Source organism: Theropithecus gelada, chromosome 16, assembly GCF_003255815.1.
Source record: "Theropithecus gelada isolate Dixy chromosome 16, Tgel_1.0, whole genome shotgun sequence".
In the NCBI taxonomy this organism is placed as follows: Eukaryota; Metazoa; Chordata; class Mammalia; order Primates; family Cercopithecidae; genus Theropithecus; species Theropithecus gelada.
In genome coordinates, this window is record NC_037684.1 from 59,807,695 (window position 1) to 59,828,300 (window position 20,606).

At 46.3% G+C, this 20,606-nt stretch overlaps 2 protein-coding genes across 7 annotated transcripts in view; both read right to left on the reverse strand.

Moving 5' to 3' along the window:
* SPATA22 (spermatogenesis associated 22) overlaps positions 1-13,856 on the reverse strand; it is a 68,948-nt gene extending 55,092 nt beyond the window's left edge. For both annotated transcript variants that reach the window (XM_025362920.1, XM_025362919.1), the window contains exon 1: positions 13,424-13,856. The gene's annotated coding sequence lies outside the window, so the exon portion shown is untranslated. The remainder of the gene's footprint in view (positions 1-13,423) is intronic.
* TRPV3 (transient receptor potential cation channel subfamily V member 3) overlaps positions 11,796-20,606 on the reverse strand; it is a 48,764-nt gene continuing 39,953 nt past the window's right edge. For 3 of the 5 annotated variants that reach the window (XM_025362909.1, XM_025362913.1, XM_025362912.1), the window contains 5 exons: positions 20,495-20,561; positions 18,426-18,700; positions 16,465-16,577; positions 14,587-14,666; positions 11,796-14,007 (listed from right to left, as the gene is read on the reverse strand). In XM_025362909.1, coding sequence (XP_025218694.1) covers positions 13,913-14,007; positions 14,587-14,666; positions 16,465-16,577; positions 18,426-18,700; positions 20,495-20,561 — 630 coding nt within the window. In that variant the 3' untranslated portion in view covers positions 11,796-13,912. Of the gene's footprint in view, positions 14,011-14,586; positions 14,667-16,464; positions 16,578-18,425; positions 18,701-20,494; positions 20,562-20,606 lie in introns of all 5 variants that reach the window. The other 2 variants (XM_025362911.1, XM_025362910.1) reach the window with 2 other exon arrangements.

Consider the following 20,606-nt stretch of genomic DNA (forward strand, 5'->3'; position numbering starts at 1 on the left):
CCAATAGCATGTACTCACTCCTTGTCTCCTTGATAATAGCTTGATATTTCAGGCTTTTTTTATGATTTCTTATATCTGCTATGGTGATCTGTGATCGGTGGCCTTTGATGTTACTGTTGTTAAGTGTTTTGGGGGCACCATGAATTGTGCCCATGTGAGACTGTGAACTTAGTGAAGGTTGTGTGTATTCTAACTGCTCTACTCACTGGCCATTTCCTTGTCTCTCTCCCTGTTCTCCAGCCTCCCTATTCCTTGAGACACAATAATTAATAACTCTACAACAGCCTCTATGTGTTCAAGTGAAAGAAAGGGTCATACTTGTAGAAATTCAGTTTAGTGAGGAAGGCATGTCAAAAGCTAAGACAGGCGGAAAGCTAGGCCTCTTGCACCAGTTAGCCAAGCTGTGAACTCAAAGAAAAAGATCTTGAAGAAAATTAAAAATTCTACTCCACTGCACACACACAAATGATAAGAAAGCAAAACAACCTTATTGCTGATGTGGAGACAGTTTTAGTGGCCTGGATAGAAGATCAAACCAGCCACAACTTTAAACCAAAGCATGACTCAGAGCAAGGCCCTAACTCTCTTCAATTCTGTGAAGGCTGAGAGAGGTGAGGAAGCTGCAGGAAGCTGGCAGAGGTTGGTTCACCAGGTTTAAGGAAAGAAGCCAGCTCCAAAACCTACAAGTGGAAAGTGAACCAGCAAGTTGCTGATGTGGAAGCAAGTTATCCAGAAGATGTAACTAAAATCATTGACAAAGGTGGCCACACTAAACAGATCTTCAGTGTAGTTCAAACAGCCTTCTATTGGAAGAAAATGCTATCTAGGACTTTCCTAGCTAGAAAACAGAAATGAATGCCTAGCTTCAAAGCTTCAAAGGACAGGCTGACCCTCTTAAGAGCTAATACAGCTGGTGACTTTCAGTTAAAGCCAATGCTCATTAATTGTTTCAAAAATCCTAGAACTGTTTTGTTTTTGTTTTTGTTTTGTTTTTTTGAGACAGAGTCTCGCTCTGTCACCCAGGCCGGAGTGCAGTGGCGCCATCTCGGCTCACTGCAAGCTCTGCCTCCTGGGTTCACACCACTCTCCTGCCTCAGCTTCCCGAGTGGCTGGGACTACAGGCGCCCACTACCATGCCCAGATAATTTTTTGTATTCTTTTAGTAGAGACAGGGTTTCACTGTGTTAACCAGTATGGTCTCGATCTCCTGACCTCGTGATCCGCCCGCCTCGGCCTCCCAAAGTGCTGGGATTACAAGCATGAGCCACCGCGCCCGGCCCAAAAATCCTAGGACTCTGAAGACTCATGCTAAACTGCTCTGCTTGAGCTCTATAAATGGAAGAACAAAGACTCGCTGGCAGCACATCTGTTTGTGGCATGGTTTACTGTATATTTTAAGCCCATTGTTGAGACCTACTGCTTGGAAAAAGAAAAAAAAAGATTCCTTTCAAAATATTACCACTGATTGACAATATACCAGGTTACCCAAGAGCTCTGCTGGAGATGTGCAAAGAGATTAGCGTTGTTCTCATGCCTGCTAACATGACATCCGGCCGAAGCCCATGGATCAAGGTGTCATTGTGACTTTCAAATCTAACTATTTAAGAAATACATTTCAGGCTGGGGGAGGGGAGAAAAAAGAAGAAAAAGAAAGGAAGAAAAAAAAAAACATTTCATAAAGCCATAGCTGCCATAGATAGTGATTCCTCTGAGGGAGCCGGGCAAAGTAAACAGAGAACCTTCTGGAAAGGATTCAGCATTCCAGATGCCATTAAGAACATTCAGGATCCGTGGGAAGAGATCAAAATATCAACATTAACAGGAGTTTGGAAAAAGTGAATTGCAAACCTCTTGGATGACTCTGAGGAGTTCAAGACTTCAGTGAAGGAAGCCATGCAGATGTGACAGCAAGAGAATGAGAAGTGGTGCCTGAAGATGTAACTGAATTGCTGCAATCTCATGATCGCACTTGAATGGATGAGGAGTTGCTTCTTACAAATGAGCAAAAAAGTGGTTTCTTGAGATGGAATCTACTCTCGTTGCAGATGCTGTGAACATTGTTGAAATGACAAAGGATTTAGAATATTACATAAACGTAGTTGATAAAGCAACAGCAGGGTTTGAGAGGGCTGACTCCTCCTAATTTGAAATGAGTTCAGTTGGGTGAAGTGGCTCATGCCTGTCATCCCAGCACTTTGGGAGGCCGAGGCAGACAGATCACCTGAAGTCCGGAGTTCGAGACCAATCTGTCCAACATGGTGAAACCCCCTCTCCACTAAAAATACACAAATATTAGCCAGGTGTGTGGCGCACGCCTATAGTCCCAGCTACTTGGGAGGCTGAGGCAGGAGGATCACTTGAACCCACGAGGCACAGGTTGCAGTGAGCCAAGACTGCATCACTGCACTCCAGCCTGGTGGACACAGCAAGATTCCATCTCAAAAAAAAAAAAAAAAAAAGAAAGAAATGAGTTATACTGTGAGTAAAATGTTATTAAACAGCATTTCATGCTACAGGGAAATCTTTCATGAAAGGAAGAGTCAATCAATGAAGCAAACTCCACTGTTGTTTTATTTTAAGAAATTGTCACAGCCATCCCAACCCTCAGTGCCCACCGCCCTGATCAGACAGCTGTCATCAAGGCAAGGCCCTCCACCAACAAAAAGATCATGAATTGCTGAAAGCTCAAATGATCATTAGCCTTTTTAGCAATGAAGTATTTTTAATGACGGAATGTACATGTTTTAAACATAATGCTATTACACATTTAACATACTACGTATAGAGCATAACTTTTACATATACTGGAAAATAAAAAAATGTGTGTGCCTCATCTGTTTGTTTTATTGTGGTGATCTGGAGCCAAGGCTGAAATATCTCTGAGGTATGCCTGTAATGTGTAAGTGCTAGTAGAAACAAGTTGTGCAGGCTTGCTATTTTTTCAATTTTTATATTTGGGCTAATAGTAATATACTAAGTGTCCAGCCTATAAACTTCAGCATTCGTTGCAAAATCCAGAGGAGACTTTCAAGTGCTGTTTTGTGGATGAAATATGAAAGAGAAACGAGGGCTTAATGGTAAAGATGACATATGACTATATTAAGAAACTGAATGGCCCTTTGTCCGCAAACACACAGTAACCCACACAGCATTGCTACTGCGGCATGCCCCCGGCTCTGCACTGACCTCATGGAGCAGAGAGCCTCCTTCAGACACCTCACGCACCCGCTGAGGAGCTAATGTTTCTTCCCAACATGAAATTTGTAAGAGGCCTATTCTTCACAGCTGTCACTTCTCATTTTGAAAGAATATGCCCACCTTATTCCAAGCAAGGTGTGAAGAGGTCTTTGGGCTCCAGCTATTGCCAGCAGAGGTGGTGAAAGTCAGTAACAGGGCAGTGGACACGCACAGAAATGTGACCCACAGCTCTGGTTTGCAAATACGGTCTTTCAAGAAATCCTGCCACGTCCTAAATGCCCAAATCCCTTGCCTCCCATGATTCTTCTCCTCAAAGGACCTTCTACCGGACGCTACCCTGTCCCTCTCCAGCTCCACAAGGGCCCTCCCCACCATCCTCTTAGTCCACAGCAGCCAATAAAGAGCATTTTTATTCCATGATCTGTACCCCCAATGAATCCATAATCATAGTTTCAAATGTATTTCCCAAAAATACTAACATTATCTGGAATGAATGAATACATATTATATATTTATACGTTTTCATTCTTCCAAAGTGAACCCCACTAAGCCAATTTTACTCCATATTCAGTGTTCTGGAAAGCACATATTGTTTCTAAATTTTTCAACCTTTTTTTCTATTTTTGTACTTTACCGAAATTATTTGCATTGGAACAAACTCTCTTCCTTCTGAATTCTGTAGTAAAAATGTGATGTATCAGCTTTTGTAGCTAAGTTTTACCAAGCTTCCTTCCCCCGCTGTGAATGTTCCATTGTGTTTTATTTCTGAGTCCAATTTTTCTAGGTCAGCTTTTTCCAGATGTAAATTTTGGCAAGAATACTTTATTCTTCCCTCAAATTTTAGTGATTTGTAAAATTTACAACATACAATTTATATCACTGTGATTTCAGTCAGCTTCAGGATTGATTATTCCTATCAAGTGTAATTTTCCCTTTTACAGTCTTTAAAGTTTCTAATTAGATGTGTGGTTTGTTTGGTTTTTTTTAATCTATAATATATTGCTCTGTGGTTTTAGCCACTTTGAATTTTATTTTACTTTGATTATTTCTAACTGTCTATATTTGCATTTTTTCTCATTTATAAAATGGGAATGATCATAATAATGGTGCCCCTTTCATGGGGTTACTATGAGGATTAAGTGGGCTAAGACATATAAGCACTTAGCCCAGTGCCTACAGCAGAATACCTACTTAACAAACCATTGAAGTTCAAATTCCTAGCACAAAAGGCCCTTCCTGATCTGCCCTCCCTTCCCGAGACCTCCCTACACTTGTCTCCCTTTGGACCATCTCCGCTGTGGTGTCCTCCCCACCGTTTATTCCTCTAGGCCTTCACATAGACTGACTCCCCTACCTAGAATTTACCCCCACTGTCCTGCACCTTCCACCCCACTCAGACTGTGCTCCAACTAATAATGCCTGTTTCTCCTTCAAAATGCAACCCAACTTTCATTTCATAGCCAACATCTTCTTGGTCTTCGTCTACCTGACTTCGTTGCCACTTTGCCCCTCCTTCTATCCCATCTTGAGGGCATTAGCAGTGTCTTTTTCGAATGTCTACAATCTAGTAAGTGATCAATAGAGGTGAGTTGAATAAATGAGGATGCTCAAACACCCCTTTCTCTACTGAAACATCTTCGTCTTCCACCAATGGCCCTGCCTTCTTTTTATCTTCCTTCCCAGTCACCTCCTGAGAATTGTCCCCATCACTCCCAAGTGAAACACTTCGTTCTACACCGTCCAGACTGTTACCATGTCCCAAAGGACAGTGGAAGGAAAACACACCCATTTAAGTCTGCAAATCCAAAAAAGAAAAAGGAAATTTTTTTTTTTTGAGATGGAGTTTCGCTCTTGTTGCCCAGGCTGGAGTGCAATGGCATGATCTTGGCTCACCGCAACCTCCGCCTTCTGGGTTCAAGCGAGTCTCCTGCCTCAGCCTCTCAAGTAGCTGGGATTATAGGCATGCACCACCACGCCCAGCTAATTTTGTATTTTTTCAGTAGAGACAGGGTTTCTTCATGTTGGTCAGGCTGGTCTCGAACCCCTGACCTCAGATGATCTGCCTGCCTTGGCCTCCCAGAGTGCTAGGATGACAGGCGTGAGCCACCACACCAGGCCAAAACAAGGAAATGTTCACACTCAGCAATTCCCCTGTTTAAAATCCTTTGGTGGCTTCTTACCTTGTTATGAGATCTCAAAGCCTCACCACGGCTGTCCAAGTCCTACATGCACTGGCCTCTGCCCACCCCTGTAGCCTTATTTCATGTCACTTGGCCCCTTGCTCCCAGCAATTTGGCCACATATTTCCAGTCCTCAGATGCACGAAGTTCCCTACTACCTTCGGATCTTTGCCCACATTTTTCCCACTTACTGAAACCCTTCCCCTTCTCCACACTCCCATTAGCTAAATGACGCTTACTCTTTATGACTCAGGCTAGGTGAGGCCACTCTGTCACACAAGCTCATTGACAGTACTAGACTGGCCCTTACCCAAATTGCAACCGTAATGCTTTATGACACTAGGGCAGGGAAAGTTACTGTTGGTCTCTTTGATTAAACTGCAAAAGCTCCAAGACAGCAGTGATAGCATTTGTCTTACTCTTTGTCATACCCACAGCACTTAATGCATAGAAGGAGCTCAGTACATTTTGCTGGATAAATGAGACTTGATCTGCTGAGTGTAAAGCTATCTGGAAGGGCTTATTTGGAAGAGTGGGGTGTCACTTCCTTCACAAGGGTGACCCCAAGATAGCCACTGGAGACCACAGAGGGTGGGAATGGTGAACCATGTACAGTCAGTGCTCCAATAGGAGAAGCAAATGAAAAGTGGCAGCTGGGGAAACTCTGAAGCCTAAGAGTCCCATGGGGGTGACCAGGGCCATGATGCTGGGAGAGAGGCCGATACAGGTCATGCATGTTCCAGGGCAGCAGGAACAGGGCCTGTATTTGTATATTTGCATATCCAACAAAAGATCCGTATTTGCATATCCAACATTTGCATATTTGCATATCCAACAAAAGGCCTGTATTTGCATATCCAACAAATACAGATCCTGAAGGGAAATAGCTGCTTAGGGGTGTTTGTCTGTTTGAGACGGGGTCTCACTCTGTCACCCAGGCTGCAGTGCAGTGGCACGATCTCGGCTCACCGCAGCCTCCACCTCCCAGGTTCCAGCTATTCTCCTGCCTCAACCTCCCGGGTAGCTGGGATTACAGGCATGCGCCACCAAGCCTGGCTAATTTTTGTATTTTTAGTAGAGACGGGGTTCCGTCATGTTGGCCAGGCTGGTCTCGAACACCTGACCTCCCGAGGAGGTGATCCACCCACCTCGGCCTCCCGAAGTGCTGGGATTACAGGCGTGAGCCACCATGCCCAGCTGCTTTTTTAATATCTCTATACTTCCCACACATACCGCCTTCAAGAGGCTTGTGATCTACCTGTAGAGACCTTTGTATGCCTGTTCCCAAAGCAGACACACCAAAAACCCTAGTCTAGTACTTGGCAGACAGTAGTTCCTGAACACCTACCAAGCCAATGATTGAGAGGCTCACTCAGAGAGGATTTCGCCCAGGGCTGCCCCATCAGGCTTGGTGGGTTGCTCAGTGTAAGACTCCAGGGAGGTCCCTGCATACTCCACAAAATCAAAGTCAATGGCACAGCCCAGAAGCTTACATCCCATCAAAGCAAAAACAGCACTCAAGTTTCCTCCATTCTGCCAAGAAAAAGAACGGGAACTTGACTAGAAAACAAAGTCAACCAAAAAAGTGAGGTCTGTAGGGGATTAATGCAGTATAATTAAAGGGAAAAAATACTAGAGCCCCATTAGCTACAGATAAATTAAATGCTTAACAGAAAAAGTTCATTTTCAGAAACTACATATTAAGGGATGGAATAATTTTCACAGTCTTGAAACATAAAGCTCAAGAGCATACAGAGAGGTCCCGAGACAGGAGTTTTCTTGCTCTGCGTGAAAGGCAGGGCCGCGCGCAGGGACTCACGCCTGTAATCCCAGCACTTTGGGAGGCCGAGGCAGGTGGATCACCTGAGGTCAGGAGTTTGAGACCAGCCTGGCCAACATGGTGAAACCCCATCTCTACTAAAAATACAAAAAATTAGCTGGATATGGTAGCAGGTGCCTGTAGTCCCAGCTACTTGTGAAGCAGAGGCAGGAGAATTGCTTGAAGCCAGGAGGTGGAGGTTGCAGTGAGCTGAGATCATGCCATTGCACTCCAGCCTGGGCGACAGGGCAAGACTCTGTCAGAAAGACAGAGAGAGAGAGAGAGAAAGAGAGAAGGAAGGAAGGAAGGAAGGAAGGAAGGAAGGAAGGAAGGAAGGAAGGAAGGGAGGGAGGGAGGGAGGGAGGGAGGGAGGGAGGGAGGGAGGGGAAGGAAGGAGGAGGGGAGGGGAGAGGAGGGGAGGGGAGGGGAAGGGAGGGGAGGGGAGGGAAGGGCAAGGCAACCAAAGCTTAGGAATGTAGGTGCAAATAAATTTACAGGTTTGGTGGTCAGAAGTTGAAGGTGTTTCCAATTTACAGCTTCCATTTTCACTGTAAAATAGGGAATAAAACCAACTACAGCTATGGATATGGAAGCGGTGGGGTCACAGGTTTAAGAAGTATGATGGTTTTGAAATAACAAAATATGATGGTTTTAAAAAATCAAACAGAAAACTGATGAAAGAAATAGAACAGCTGGACAGTAACAGGGGTTACTATGAACATTAAATGAGACATGTATGTAAAGTGCATGGCACTTTATAAATATTCATGTCCTTCACCCCTCCTACCACCATCTTAAATGGAAGAAACTGTCTTATATTTGCAGCATCTATCATTGCCCATACTTCATGTTCAATTTTTGTTGAATTGGTTCTAAATCTTCACACATAGTAGGTGAGATACATTTTTTGAGTTGGACTGAATCCTTTCGGCAGAACTTGGCTATTACTGTCAGAGGGGTCGCTGGTGCACTGAGGAAAATGGTAGCTCTTGATACTAGACTAACTAAACTTCAGAGAACCTGGATCCTCCAGCCAGGAAAAAGGACTGTGAACTTTGCATGTCATTCCGTCTGTCTCCAAGTCTCGATTTCCCTACCTATTAAACTGGGATACGACACTCGCCAAACCTACAAAACCATAACCAACATGACCGAAAGAGCTTTGTAAACAGTGTAATATACAATCTCAAAGGCTGAACACATTGATGGAATCCTTTGGGGAGGTAATTTTTCACAGTATCAAGAATCATAAAAATGTTGAAACCTATTGACCTAGGCATCTCCTTCCCAGAAATACATCCTACGACAAGGGTTTCCACCCTTTTCCTATCCGTCCACCCAACACATCCCCACAGATGGCACATTCCTAGGTTTTGGACTAACGCCTATTAAGCGAGGATGTGAATCACGTACGATCCCTGTTTTGTTGCCACTCAACAAGATACAGCCCAGTGAAGGAAGTCATTCTGAGAATCATCTGAATTAAGTAATTCACCAAATGCAATATTTCACTTATTAACAAATTAGCTGCAAGTTCCACAACCCATCAAGAGAAGCATTCAAGACTTGGCATTCAAGTTGAGAACTGCTATCCTTATGAAATAACTCAAAGGAATGAAGAACTACATATACCTATGAATTAGGCTGGTCGGCAATAATGATAGTAACAACATCAGCTCTTTCCTATCCATTCTCTCATTGCCTCCTCATGAAAATTGTGTATGGTGGACAGGAGGGATTTATACCTTCTGTTCTCCAGGTGGAACCATGGGTTTCTATTCACTCAAAATAATTTGACAGCCAACAGGCATGATGGATAGAGCCTTCTTATTTTTTTTATTTCTTCTAAAAAAAAAAAAACAAAAGGATACAGGTGCAGAACATGCAGGTCTGTTACACAGGTATATGTGTGCCATGGTGTTTTGCTGTACCTATTGATCCATCCTCTAAGTGGCCTCCCTTCACCCCCCAACCCCCAACAGGCTCTGGTGTGTGTTGTTCCCCTCTCTGTGTCTGTATGTTCTCAATGTTCACCTCCACTTACGAGTGAGAACAAGTGGTGTCTGGTTTTCTGTTCCTGTGTTAGTTTGCTGAGGATGATGGCTTCTAGCTTCATCCATGTTCCTGCAAAGGACATGAACTCATTCCTTTTTATGGCTGCATAGTATTCCATGGTGTACACATACCACATTTTCTCCATCCAGTCTATCATTGATGGGCATTTGGGTTGGTTCCATGTCTTTGCTATTGTGAATAGTGCTGCAGTAAACATACGTGTGCATGTGTCTTTATAGTAGAATGATTTACATTCCTTTGGGTGTGTACCCAGTAATGGGATTGATGGGTCAAATGGTATTTCCGGTTCTGGATCTTTGAGGAATCACCACACTGTTTTCCACAATGGTTGAACTAATTTGCGTTCCTACCAACAGTGTAAAAGTGTTCCTATTTCTCCACAGCCTCTCCAGCATCTATTGTTTCCTGACTTTTTAATAATCGCCATTCTGACTGGCATGGGATGGTATCTCTCTGTTGTTTTGGTTTGCATTTCTCTAATGATCAGTGACGATGAGCTTTTTTTCATATGTTTGTTGGCCACGTAAATGTCTTCTTTTGAGAAGTGTCTGTCCATATCCTTTGCCCACTTTTTGATGGGGTTGTTTTTTTTCTTGTAAATACATTTAAGTTACTTGTAAATTCTGGATATTAGACCTTTGTCAGATGGGTAGATGGCAAAAATTTTCTCCTATTCTGTAGGTTGCCTGTTCGCTCTGATGGTAGTTGGTTTTGCTGTGCAGAAGTGGACACAGCACTCTGAGAGGTTTCATGGCCTGAACGACTGACATTATCTGGCTGTGCATCCTCGGGCACATCGCTTCAACCCCCTGAGTCTCCTTTAACTCAAACTGCTTCCACAGCTGCTGAATGGTTCAAATTGGCTACCTGATGTGAATGTGCTTTGAGATGCAAATACATACAAAGGTGACATGTCTGATGGCTTGCTGGCTCTGTTCCTAAGCCGGAACCAATGATAATACTTCAGGTCCAAAAACTGGCCTTCCCTTTACCCACTCCTGTTACCAACACTCTAGGGTTTCCAGTCAGTCTGCACATTGGCACACCTAGGCATGGATAAAACATGGCCATAACAAGGCAAAATAAATATTTATTAGAAATCAAAAAACCATTTCTTCAATGGCACAAACATGTTCTTACTCTTTGTACGATTTCTTCCTTGAACATAGAGTTTCACACACACACACAACACTAAGAACAAGTAGGTAAATGAGAATTTACAAGGATTCGGCACATTCAAGGATAATGGGATGACAATTCTGTGTTTGGAACCAAGATCACAGTAAAAAAATATGTAAATCAATGCAGAAATCAAGTACGGCTTACAGGCCCAGATGACGGCCCATCTACCTGGGCCCTGCCCAGAGCGAAAGGACACAGGTCACCAGGCCTTGAGGAAGGAAAGGAATGTCAATAATACTGGACTCTCTCAGGCTGGAGCCTTCTAAGAGCTTAATGACTTCACAGTACAACCTCCAGCACCTTCTCCCACATCCCAGGGAGGAAGGTTAAGCACCTTTTATTCCAAACAGATATATCACATAATGTCTAGAATAATGAATTCTTCTGAGGAAAAGTTTAGCTAAAGGAGCATTTACAGCCAAGGCACTATCTGAGCCTGGGAGATCCCATCCCTGGAAAACACCTTCCCCTGAAATTACTGAAATGTCAATCACGGAGTTTTAAGATGTCCTGATAGACCCATGGGTTCAGTGGGGTGTGGGTGTGGGTGTATGGGGGGGTGGGTGTGTGTCGGTGAGTGGGGGTATGCTTTTGTGCACCCTGTGGGCACACTTGAATTTTCAACTAGTCACAGGGAACATAGGGGACAATGTTGACTGCCAAATGAGACACCTGAGAAAACAGTCCTGCCCCCCAATATAAGCCAACTACAAAGAAAACTCAAAATGGTAGAATAACTGTGCTTTTTAAAACTAAACAAATAATGGCTCAGGGAGACATCTGTGGTCCAAGAATCAGGACACTCCAGCCTCCACAGCTCTGATATGACCTTCCTGCATGACTTTGCCCAAGTACATATTCCTTTTGGAGCATTAGCCTCTGGGGGTAAAATGAAGGAAGTGGTCCTTTTCACTCTGATGCTTCTTGACTCATGGCTTCCCTTGGTAAACCTACCCAGGCTCGGACCTTTTGGCTGAAAGCCTTTTGGGGTGGACATGGTTGGGAAGAATATCCAATACAGAAAATGGTCTTGCCAACCAATTCCATCCAGACCCACAGAGAGCAGCTCTCCATCACGTGTGAGATGACAGACATTCATCTGGCTCTCCATTCCGCACTTGGACAAAAGCTGGCAGGTTAGGCCAATAGAAATCGATAATTGGCTTTATCCATTAATATCTGAGTCAAAGCAATTCTGGATATGGCTTTATCCATCAACATCTAAGTCAAAGCAATTCTGGATATGGCTTTATCCATCAACATCTAAGTCAAAGCAATTCTGGATATGGCTTTATCCATCAATATCTGAGTCAAAGCAATTCTGGATATGGCTTTATCCATCAACATCTGAGTCAAAGCAATTCTGGATATGGCTTTATCCATAAGATACGGCTTTATTCATTAATGGATAGGACTTTCTCCATTAATATCCGACACAAAGCAATTCTGGAATTCCCAGCTCCACAGTGTAGAGCGTGGCATCATGAATCCTAACCACTTCCTTTCAGACCAAGATGTCTGTTCAGGCTTAATGCGGGTAGCTAATTCCAGATGTGGAATGCTGCTCTGCAGAATCTCCAGGCTAAAAGGAACCTTACACTTCTTCCAATGACCATTTTCAACAACATCCCTCACTAAGTGCTTGACCAGCTTTTGCTTAAACATCTCCAACATCTGGAGCAGCTGCTGGATTGGATTGAGCCAAAATCTTTCTCAATTTCCTAGTTCTGCCCATTCTGGAACACATCCGCTCCTCCTGCCTCTAGGACAGTCCCCTTCAAATCTCTTCTCCAGAGGCCCATGCCCAGCCCCCACCACTGTGGCTCAGAGTATGTGGTTACTCCCTGGGTCAGCCGGGAAGGCAGGGGCTGCTGTGGACTGTGAAGCCTCATACACCCCAGCCCACCTCTCCCCAACCAGCCCCATCAGGGGCACAGAGTCTCTATCTGCCCAGCTAGTCTGGCACACAGAGTGGCCCAGAGCAGAGCAACTGGCCCAGAGTGCACTGCCAGGTCCGCACTCCTCAGTTTGCCTCAAGCCAGATGAACTAATCAATCGCCACGTTACCTGAAGGCCAAATTTCTATTTCTGCTATTTAAGATTAACATTCACGGTTACTATTTTTATAATTCCACCTCGAACATTTTTACATGAATCCTTTCACTAGCTAACGGTGGCAGAGTGGATTTTCTGGTGGTTTCAGCCCCAGTCACCTGGCAAATCCTTCCGTCTCCACTTCACCTCTGCCCCCAGACTGACTCCGTCTCATTTCAGAAGGAGAACATCAGAGGATGAGGACCTAAAAATAAGCCCGAAGTCTTGGCAAAGGGTTCTCTCTCACAAGCTCCCCCTTCAGCTTCCAAATTCACAGTTAAAAAAAAAATACTTCGTACCAAAGCAGTTGAGGCATTTTGTTAAATTCCCCCACTGAGACATACTGAGGTATGCGACTAACTGCTGAGTTCTAAGATGGCATCGATCGAGCAGCTGCTATTTCTGCTTCAGCTGAAGCCAAGATCCCAGCGCAGAGGCAGGCGCTACTGCGAGGCCAGGACACGGACAAGAGCCAGGCCCTTTCACCCAGATCGCGGCGGCCCAGCAGGACTTGCCCGGCGTGTCTCATGCAGACTTTTGTGTGTGTGAAGAAAAGCTTTTTGTCTGGCTCTGGGCACCCTGAGGCCAAATATATAATACTTACATCCAGCCCAAAGCTCCCAATCTGTCTCCACTTTTAAAATCACATACTTCATTGTAGTAATTTTCATTCTTAACTGAAACGTCTTTTCCATATTGAAAATTTAAAACCCTGTGTTACTCATGCTACTAAAAACCTGTCTCAGCTTGAGGCAGTGTGAACCTTGGGGCGTCAGGGGAGGTTCACTCCAAGGATGGTCTCCTTTTCCCTGAAGGGTTCCGGAAGGATGTTTCCAGAGCTCATTCCCTTCCTCCCCCAGGATATCCAGCTTACCTCCGTCCCCGGCACACTCTGGGATGGGATCAAGGGTCTCCCCAAATTCAGGCAACCCAGTCACAGCAGGAGAGACGGTACAACGTGTGGGCTGGGGCTGGGGGAAGCTGGCAGGAGGAAAGGCGCCTTTCCCTGCTCCTCAAGGCTCCTGCCCCTTCCCTGCCACCCATCTCTCCCAGCCAAGCCCACCTGCAACTGGTAAAACCAGAGGCTTCACCCAGGACTTCAGGAGGCTCCCAGGCTCCAGACTGCTGCTGGCTGTAGGTTTATACCAACTCCTTGCCCAGTAACAAAATCCAGGATATTTTCCACTCAGACAAACTGACAACTGCCCCTCAGTTCAGACACCCACTGAGCACTGAGCACGATGAGGGTGCACTCTGCTGCTACACCAGCAGAGCCCGACTCCATCATCCCTCAAAGCCTCTCGGCAGAGGCCGTGACTCCAGCGCCAGACAGCGCACGCGCACGCCGGCTCCGGTTCCGCTTCTACACCGACGTTTCCGGGAAATCCTCTATTTCTTCAAAGGCATTGAGAGTGGTTTTGCTGTTGTTCCTGGAAGAATCTTGGATTTTGTTGAAATCTGCTTTTTTAAAAATACATATTTTAGAAATAGATCACTCTGCATAATGTGTTTCTTTGTCTTTTGTTTTGTTTTTTTTTTTGAGATGGAGTTTCACTCTTGTCACCCAGGCTGGAGTGCAGTGGTGCGATCTCAGCTCATTGCAACCTCCACCTCCCAGGTTCAAGCAATTCTCCTGACTCAGCCTCCTGAGTAGCTGGGATTATAGGCACCCACCACCACGTTCAGCTAATTTTTGTATCTTTAGTAGAGACGGGGTTTTGCCATGTTGGCCAGGCTGATCTCAAACTCCTGATCTCAGGTGAGTCACCCAACTCGGCCTCCCAAAGTGCTGGGATTACAGGCGCGAGCCACCGTGCCTGGCCTGCATGGTGTATTTCTATGGCTTAGGGCTACACCATTTTAAAAGTCATGCCAACTAGAGTTCTAAAAGTCAGAGCTGGAAGAGACCTAAGCAGCATTTCCATTCAACCCTCCCATTTGACAGATGAGGAAAGTCAGGACCCTTAGATTTGATCTGCCCAAGGTTACGTGGTCTGAGACAGGAGTGGACACCATGTCACCTCACAGCAACAGTACCTGTTCGTCTTACAGGCCCCGGGTCTTCATTAAGGAAGGAGACGTGCGTCTTCCATTCAGTCCACTTCACCTCATTGATCCTGCAAGTGGGATCATCATTCTTACTATTTCACCAGTGCCTCATGGAGTGCAAACAAATAACCCTAGTTTGGGACATCCTGGTGTCTACACAGCTCCCCTTCTGTCTGTCCTGAAGATCAGGAGCACCGCAGACCCCACTGGTCACACCAGCGTTGTTGGAGTTTGAACTCTATCCCCATCTCCATGTCCCCAGGCCTCAGAGAATCAGTTCTCCTTCCATTGTAGGGAACTCAGAAATCCTGCAAGTTGCTCAGACAGGTATAAAGGGTCCAACTTCAGACAACAGCAGCTGTGCCTGACTGGTGACAGCCCAAGGGGAAGCGGGGACAGACAGAGGGAGCGACCGGGCCGCGAGGGTGTGAAGATTAAACTCCAAGTGTAGCTGGGGTTGAGGAGGCACGAAGAGCCTGTGGTTAGGGTCTATGCCCTAACAAGAGTGGGTGGCGTCTGAGGTGTTCGAATACAACCATAGGCATTGATGTGACTTAAATTCACATCCAGAGAAGGTCTCTAGAGTGAAGGTGGCAACACCAGAAATGTTCGTTAGGGAAATCATTGCAGTCAGAAATGAAGCTTTCCAGGGGGTGGGGTTTCAGTCAGAGAAGTGGGTTAAGGTCATACTCGAAGAAGGTGGTCCGTAGGCTCAGGTAGCTGGGTCAGGGTAGGAGGAGGTGGGCTTATCTGAAAAGGTGGTCATGGAACCGGGCGCGGTGGCTCCCGCCTGTAATCCCAGCACTTTGAGAGGCCAAGGCAGGTGGATCACTTGAGGCCAGGAGTTCAAGACCAGCCTGGCCAACATGATGAAACCCCGTCTCTACTAAAAATACAAAAATTATCCAGGCGTGGTGGCATGTGCCTGTAGTCCCAGCTACTGGGGAGGCTGAGGCATAAGAATCGCTTGAACTGGGGAGGCCGAGGTTGCAGTGAGCAGAGATCGCACCACTGCACTCCAGCCTGGAACTCCATTTAAAAAAAAAAAAGAAAGAAAGAAAAGAAAAGAAAAGAAAAAGAAAAGGTGGTCATGGGATAAGTAAGGACTTTAAAAAAAAAAAAAATCAAAAAGCCAGAGATCTGTCAAAGTAGCTGTGTCACTTTCCATCTGCCAGGGGCAAAATGGGACTCAAGTCACCCGGGGTCACAGGAACTCACACAGGTAAACAGCAGGAAAAGGAGTGCCAAGCAGGCAGATCTTCCCTAAAGCAGATAGCAAACAGAGAGAGACCGTGGAGGCACCTTCAAAAAGGCAGAGAGAGGGGCTGGGCGTGGTAGCTCACGCCTGTAATCCCAGCACTTTGGGAGGCCGAGGTGGGTGGATGACCTGAGGTCAGGAGTTCGAGACCAGCCTGACCAATGTGGTGAAACTCTGCCTCTACTAAAAATACAAAATTAGCTGGGTGGGATGGTACATGCCGGTAATCCCAGCTACTCAGGAGGCTGAAGCAGAAGAATTGCTTGAACCCAGGAGGCAGAGGTTGCAGTGAGCCAAGATCGTGCCATTGTACTCCAGCCCGGGCAACAAGAGCAAAACTCTGTCTCAAAAACAGAAAAAAAAAGGCAGAGAGGGGAGCCACTGTTGGCAGTCTCCTTCTCTTTCTCTTCTGAAGCTCGGGAACCCCCATCCCAGGGCCCTACAACCCCAAAAGCAAATTCCTTCTTCCGAGGAGGCCACTGGGAGAGACAGCAGCTGCGGTTATGGTGAGCAAGCAGCGGCACTGTTTCTCTAACATCTTGTCACTGACCTGCCCCTCTCTACCCACCCCAAAGACCACCACCCCAGGGCCCTGCCCCCTTTGTTACCGCAAACACAGTCGGAAATCTTCCTCGGCCACTCTGCACAGCTCTCCCATCCGGAATCTGCTCCTCAGCCATTCTGGTAACATTTTCTCAAACTCCAAGATGGTCCTGGCTCTCTGGGGACATAAGCAAGTCTAAGGAGTAGGCACTCGCACTCACAAGCACACACAAGTGCACACACACCGTCAGTGAGCCCACTCCCCCCTCACCCCATGCTTAACGGATCGGAAGGGTTTGGCTGATCTACAGAATTCAAAGACAAAAAAGCAGGACAGGCGCAGTGGCTCACGCCTGTAATCCTAACACTTTGGGAGGCCAAGGCGGGTGGATCACCTGAGGTTAGGAGTTCGAGACCAGCCTGGCCAACATGGTGAAACCCTGTCTGTACTAAAAACACAAAAATTAGCTGGGCCTGTGTCAGATGTCTATAATCCCAGCTACTCAGGAGGCTGAGGCAGGAGAATCACTTGAACCCAGGGGTTGAAGGTTGCAGTGAGCCGAGATCCCTCCACTGCACTCCAGCCTGGGCAACAGAGCGACACTCCATGATATAAATAGTATTTCTGAAAGCCCAGGAGCTTCCTATCTGACAGGGCTGGGGTCCTGGAATCCCATGGCAGAGGACCATTCGAACATCATTCAGTCCCACCCCCTCCCAGGCTTGGAACCTCTCTGCTGTTTCCTGGCCATAATTTTTCCAGTCTCTCTTGAGTAGTATCAACAAGCCAATTAAGAGGGCCTTGGCCAGGTACAGTGGCTCACACCTGTAATCCCAGCACTTTGGGAGGCTGAGGCAGGTGAATCGCTTTGAGCTCAGGAGTATGAGGCCAGCCTGGGCAACATGGTGAAACCCTATCTTTACAAAAAAATACAAAATGACCCAGGTGTGGTGGCGCATGCCTGTAATCCCAGCTATTTGGGAGGCTGAGGTGGGAGAATCGCTTGAGCCCGGGAGGCAGAGGTTGCAGTGAGCTGATATCACGCCACTGCACTCCAGCCTGGGCGACAGAGCAAGACCCTGTCTCAAAAAAAAAAAAAAAAAGGAGGGCCTTAATAATGAGAAACTTCTATGTGTCACATCAAAGTTTTTCTCCCTGTAGCACCCCCATGTACCTCTGCCTTCTGGGACCACAGAAGGGGTCTGCTCCCTCTTTCACAGGTTGCTCTGTAGATATCTGAAGGCACTCTCACCTTTATCAATAAGCATTTCTTTTTCTTTTTTTGAGACAGAGTTTTTGCTCTGTCACCCAGGCTGGAGGGCAATGGCATGATCTCGACTCACTGCAACCTCCACCTCCTGGGTTCAAGCGATTCTCCTGCCTCAGCCTCCCGAGTAGCTGGGATTACAGGCGCCCACTACCACACCCGGCAAGTTTTTGTATTTTTAGTCGAGATGAGGTTTCACCAGGTTGGCCAAGCTGGTCTCAAACTCTTGACCTCAGGTGATCCACCCGCCTCGGCCTCCCAAAGTACTAAGATTACAGGGGTGAGCCACCATGCCTGGCCGCCAACAACTATTTCTTAAGAGGCAGTCTCCAGTCCTCTCCCAAACCTGGTTACCACCTCGGGACCCATCCTATGCATTGGTTTCCTCAGCACGTAAGAAGTGTTCAGGCCAGGATAGAATAGAGCAGAACTGTCACCTCCATTGTCCTAGGCGCTGTACTCCTCTTAATACAACCTAAGGTCATACTTCAACATCCATCAATCACACTGTCAACCCTGAGCACAGCACCCCTGTAAGCCTGAGTTTTTCTACACATGCCATTGCACAGCCACACTTCCTAGACCCTACACTCAAAGAACCTAAGGCTAAGGCTTCCTCAATCCTGGCCACACACTGAGCAGCTTGTGCAGATTCTCAGGCCCCACCACAGACCCACTGGTGCTGACAGTAGTCAATGACCATGTGCTGAACTGAATCCCATGGAGGCCCCCACACTGGGGTCTCCACCTAGACTCACCTGCAGGCGCCAGATACGCTCGCTCTCCTTGGAGACGTTCTCCACAGTCTCGCCCATCAGGGCAATGAGCATGTTGAGGAGCAGAACGAAGGTGAGGATGACATAGGTGATGAGCAGGAACAGAAAGAGAATGGGATACTTGGAGTTCTGCTGGATGTTCAGGTCACCCAGGCCGATGGTGAGCTTGAAGAGTTCCAGCACCGCGTCGCTGAAGCTGCCGTAGGAGCTGCAGTCCTTGTTGTCTTTGGGACACTTCTCGATCAGTGAGGCCAGGGCTAGGGGAACATAACAGGGTGCTGTCCTCAGCTCTCCGCCTGGTGAATTACTCTACAAGCTTGCGTGTATTTGCCCACACGACAAGCCTGCTGCCTCCTTCTCTCTGGCCATTAAATCCCATCTCCAGCTTCAGGTCCTCCCAAAGCCTCATCAGGATGGCTTCTCTGCCCTGGCCTCCTGCAGAAAGCCCTTCCACCTAACAAAGCCCAGAGTCTTCTCTCCTTCCTCTACCCCACAGTCGGCCCTTGATCACTTCCAGCCTTGCAGAGTTGCTAATTATAATCCACGTGTGTGTCCCTGGCTCCCCAGCTAGTCTTTGAGCTCCTGACTTCCTCTAGCCTGAGTCATTTCCCTCAAGGCTGTAAGATCCTGAGTCTCCTCCTAATGCTCTGTTGTGAGTTCCCCATGAGCAAGACCAGGCTCACACTTCCCTTCTTTCCAACACACCACAGTAGAGGTTCACTGCTGGATGGATGGATGGATGGATGGATGGATGGATGGATGGATGGATATGGATGGATGGATGGATGGATGGATGGATGGATGGATGGATGATTAGATGGATGATTGCATGGATGAATGAATGGATGGATGGATGGATGAGTGATTAGATGGATGGATAGACAGATGATTGGATAGATGGAGAGAGGGAGGGAGGGAGGGACGGATGGATGGATGATTGGATGGATGGATGGATGGATATGGATGGATGGATGGATGATTAGATGGATGATTGCATGGATGAATGAATGGATGGATGGATGGATGATTGGATGGATGATTGGATGGATGATTGGATGGATGGATGGATGGATGGATGGATGGATGGATGATCAGATGGATGGATGGATAGATGATTGGATGGATGGAGGGATGGATAGATGGATGATTAGATGGATGGATGGATTGACGGATGGATGATTAGATGGATGGATGAATGGATGGATGGATGATTGGATGGATGGATAGATGGATGGATGGATGGATGGATAGATGGATAGATAGGTGGATGAGCAAATTAAATGAGAGAGTAAATAGATGGATTAATAAACAAGCAGGTGAAGGAGCAAATAAATAAGCAAATTGTGACCCAGAAAAGGTACCAGACGGATGGACACAGCTACCTAATTTCAAATGTCAATGGTCACTGAAGAAAAGAAAAAAAAAGCAACTGGTATGTGGGGGGAAACGATCTCTCTATGCAGAGCTTAGAAATACAACCAGATGGTGCTGTTCCCTCTGTCGTACATGGAGAGATTTTAAGAGGGGGCTCCTTCCTGGTCCCAGCAGACCAGAGAGGCTCTCACAGTTATATCTAAAGCAAACTGTGAGAGCAACATGATGTGAAACCCAAAGTTAGTTGCCTCAGGGCACTACTTTGCTCCTACTTTGCAAAGACCATCAGTCGAGTGTCTGTGGACTTTAGTTTCCCCATCTGTAAAATGAGGCTGAAAACACTTGCAGGGCCTGTCTTAGGTCGTGACGGCCACATAAGCAATGAATGGGAAAGCCAGAGGCGTGTACCACACGGTGAAGCTGGATCATGAGTGGCTGGCCTGGTTCAAATCCTGGAGTCTCTAAGCCTCAGCTATCTTATGATCGGGGCAACGACTCCCACTTGATCAAGTTGTTGAGAGAAGTAAAAAGGTAATGCTTGGAAAATGCCAAGCTTGGCAGGTGCCCCACTGGTAGCTGGTCTAACTGCTGCTGAGGCCACCATGTGCTTTGTCATTTTGACATCTGAATAAAGTGTTTATAAATGTGGGAGTTACTATCATTTATAAATCAATTACCTACTCCAAATCCAAGCAAAAAAACGATATATACGAACAAGAACTTCAAAACATCATGCAAAATGACCTACAAAGAAATAAACATAATTCAAGAGTAAGACAAGCACATATT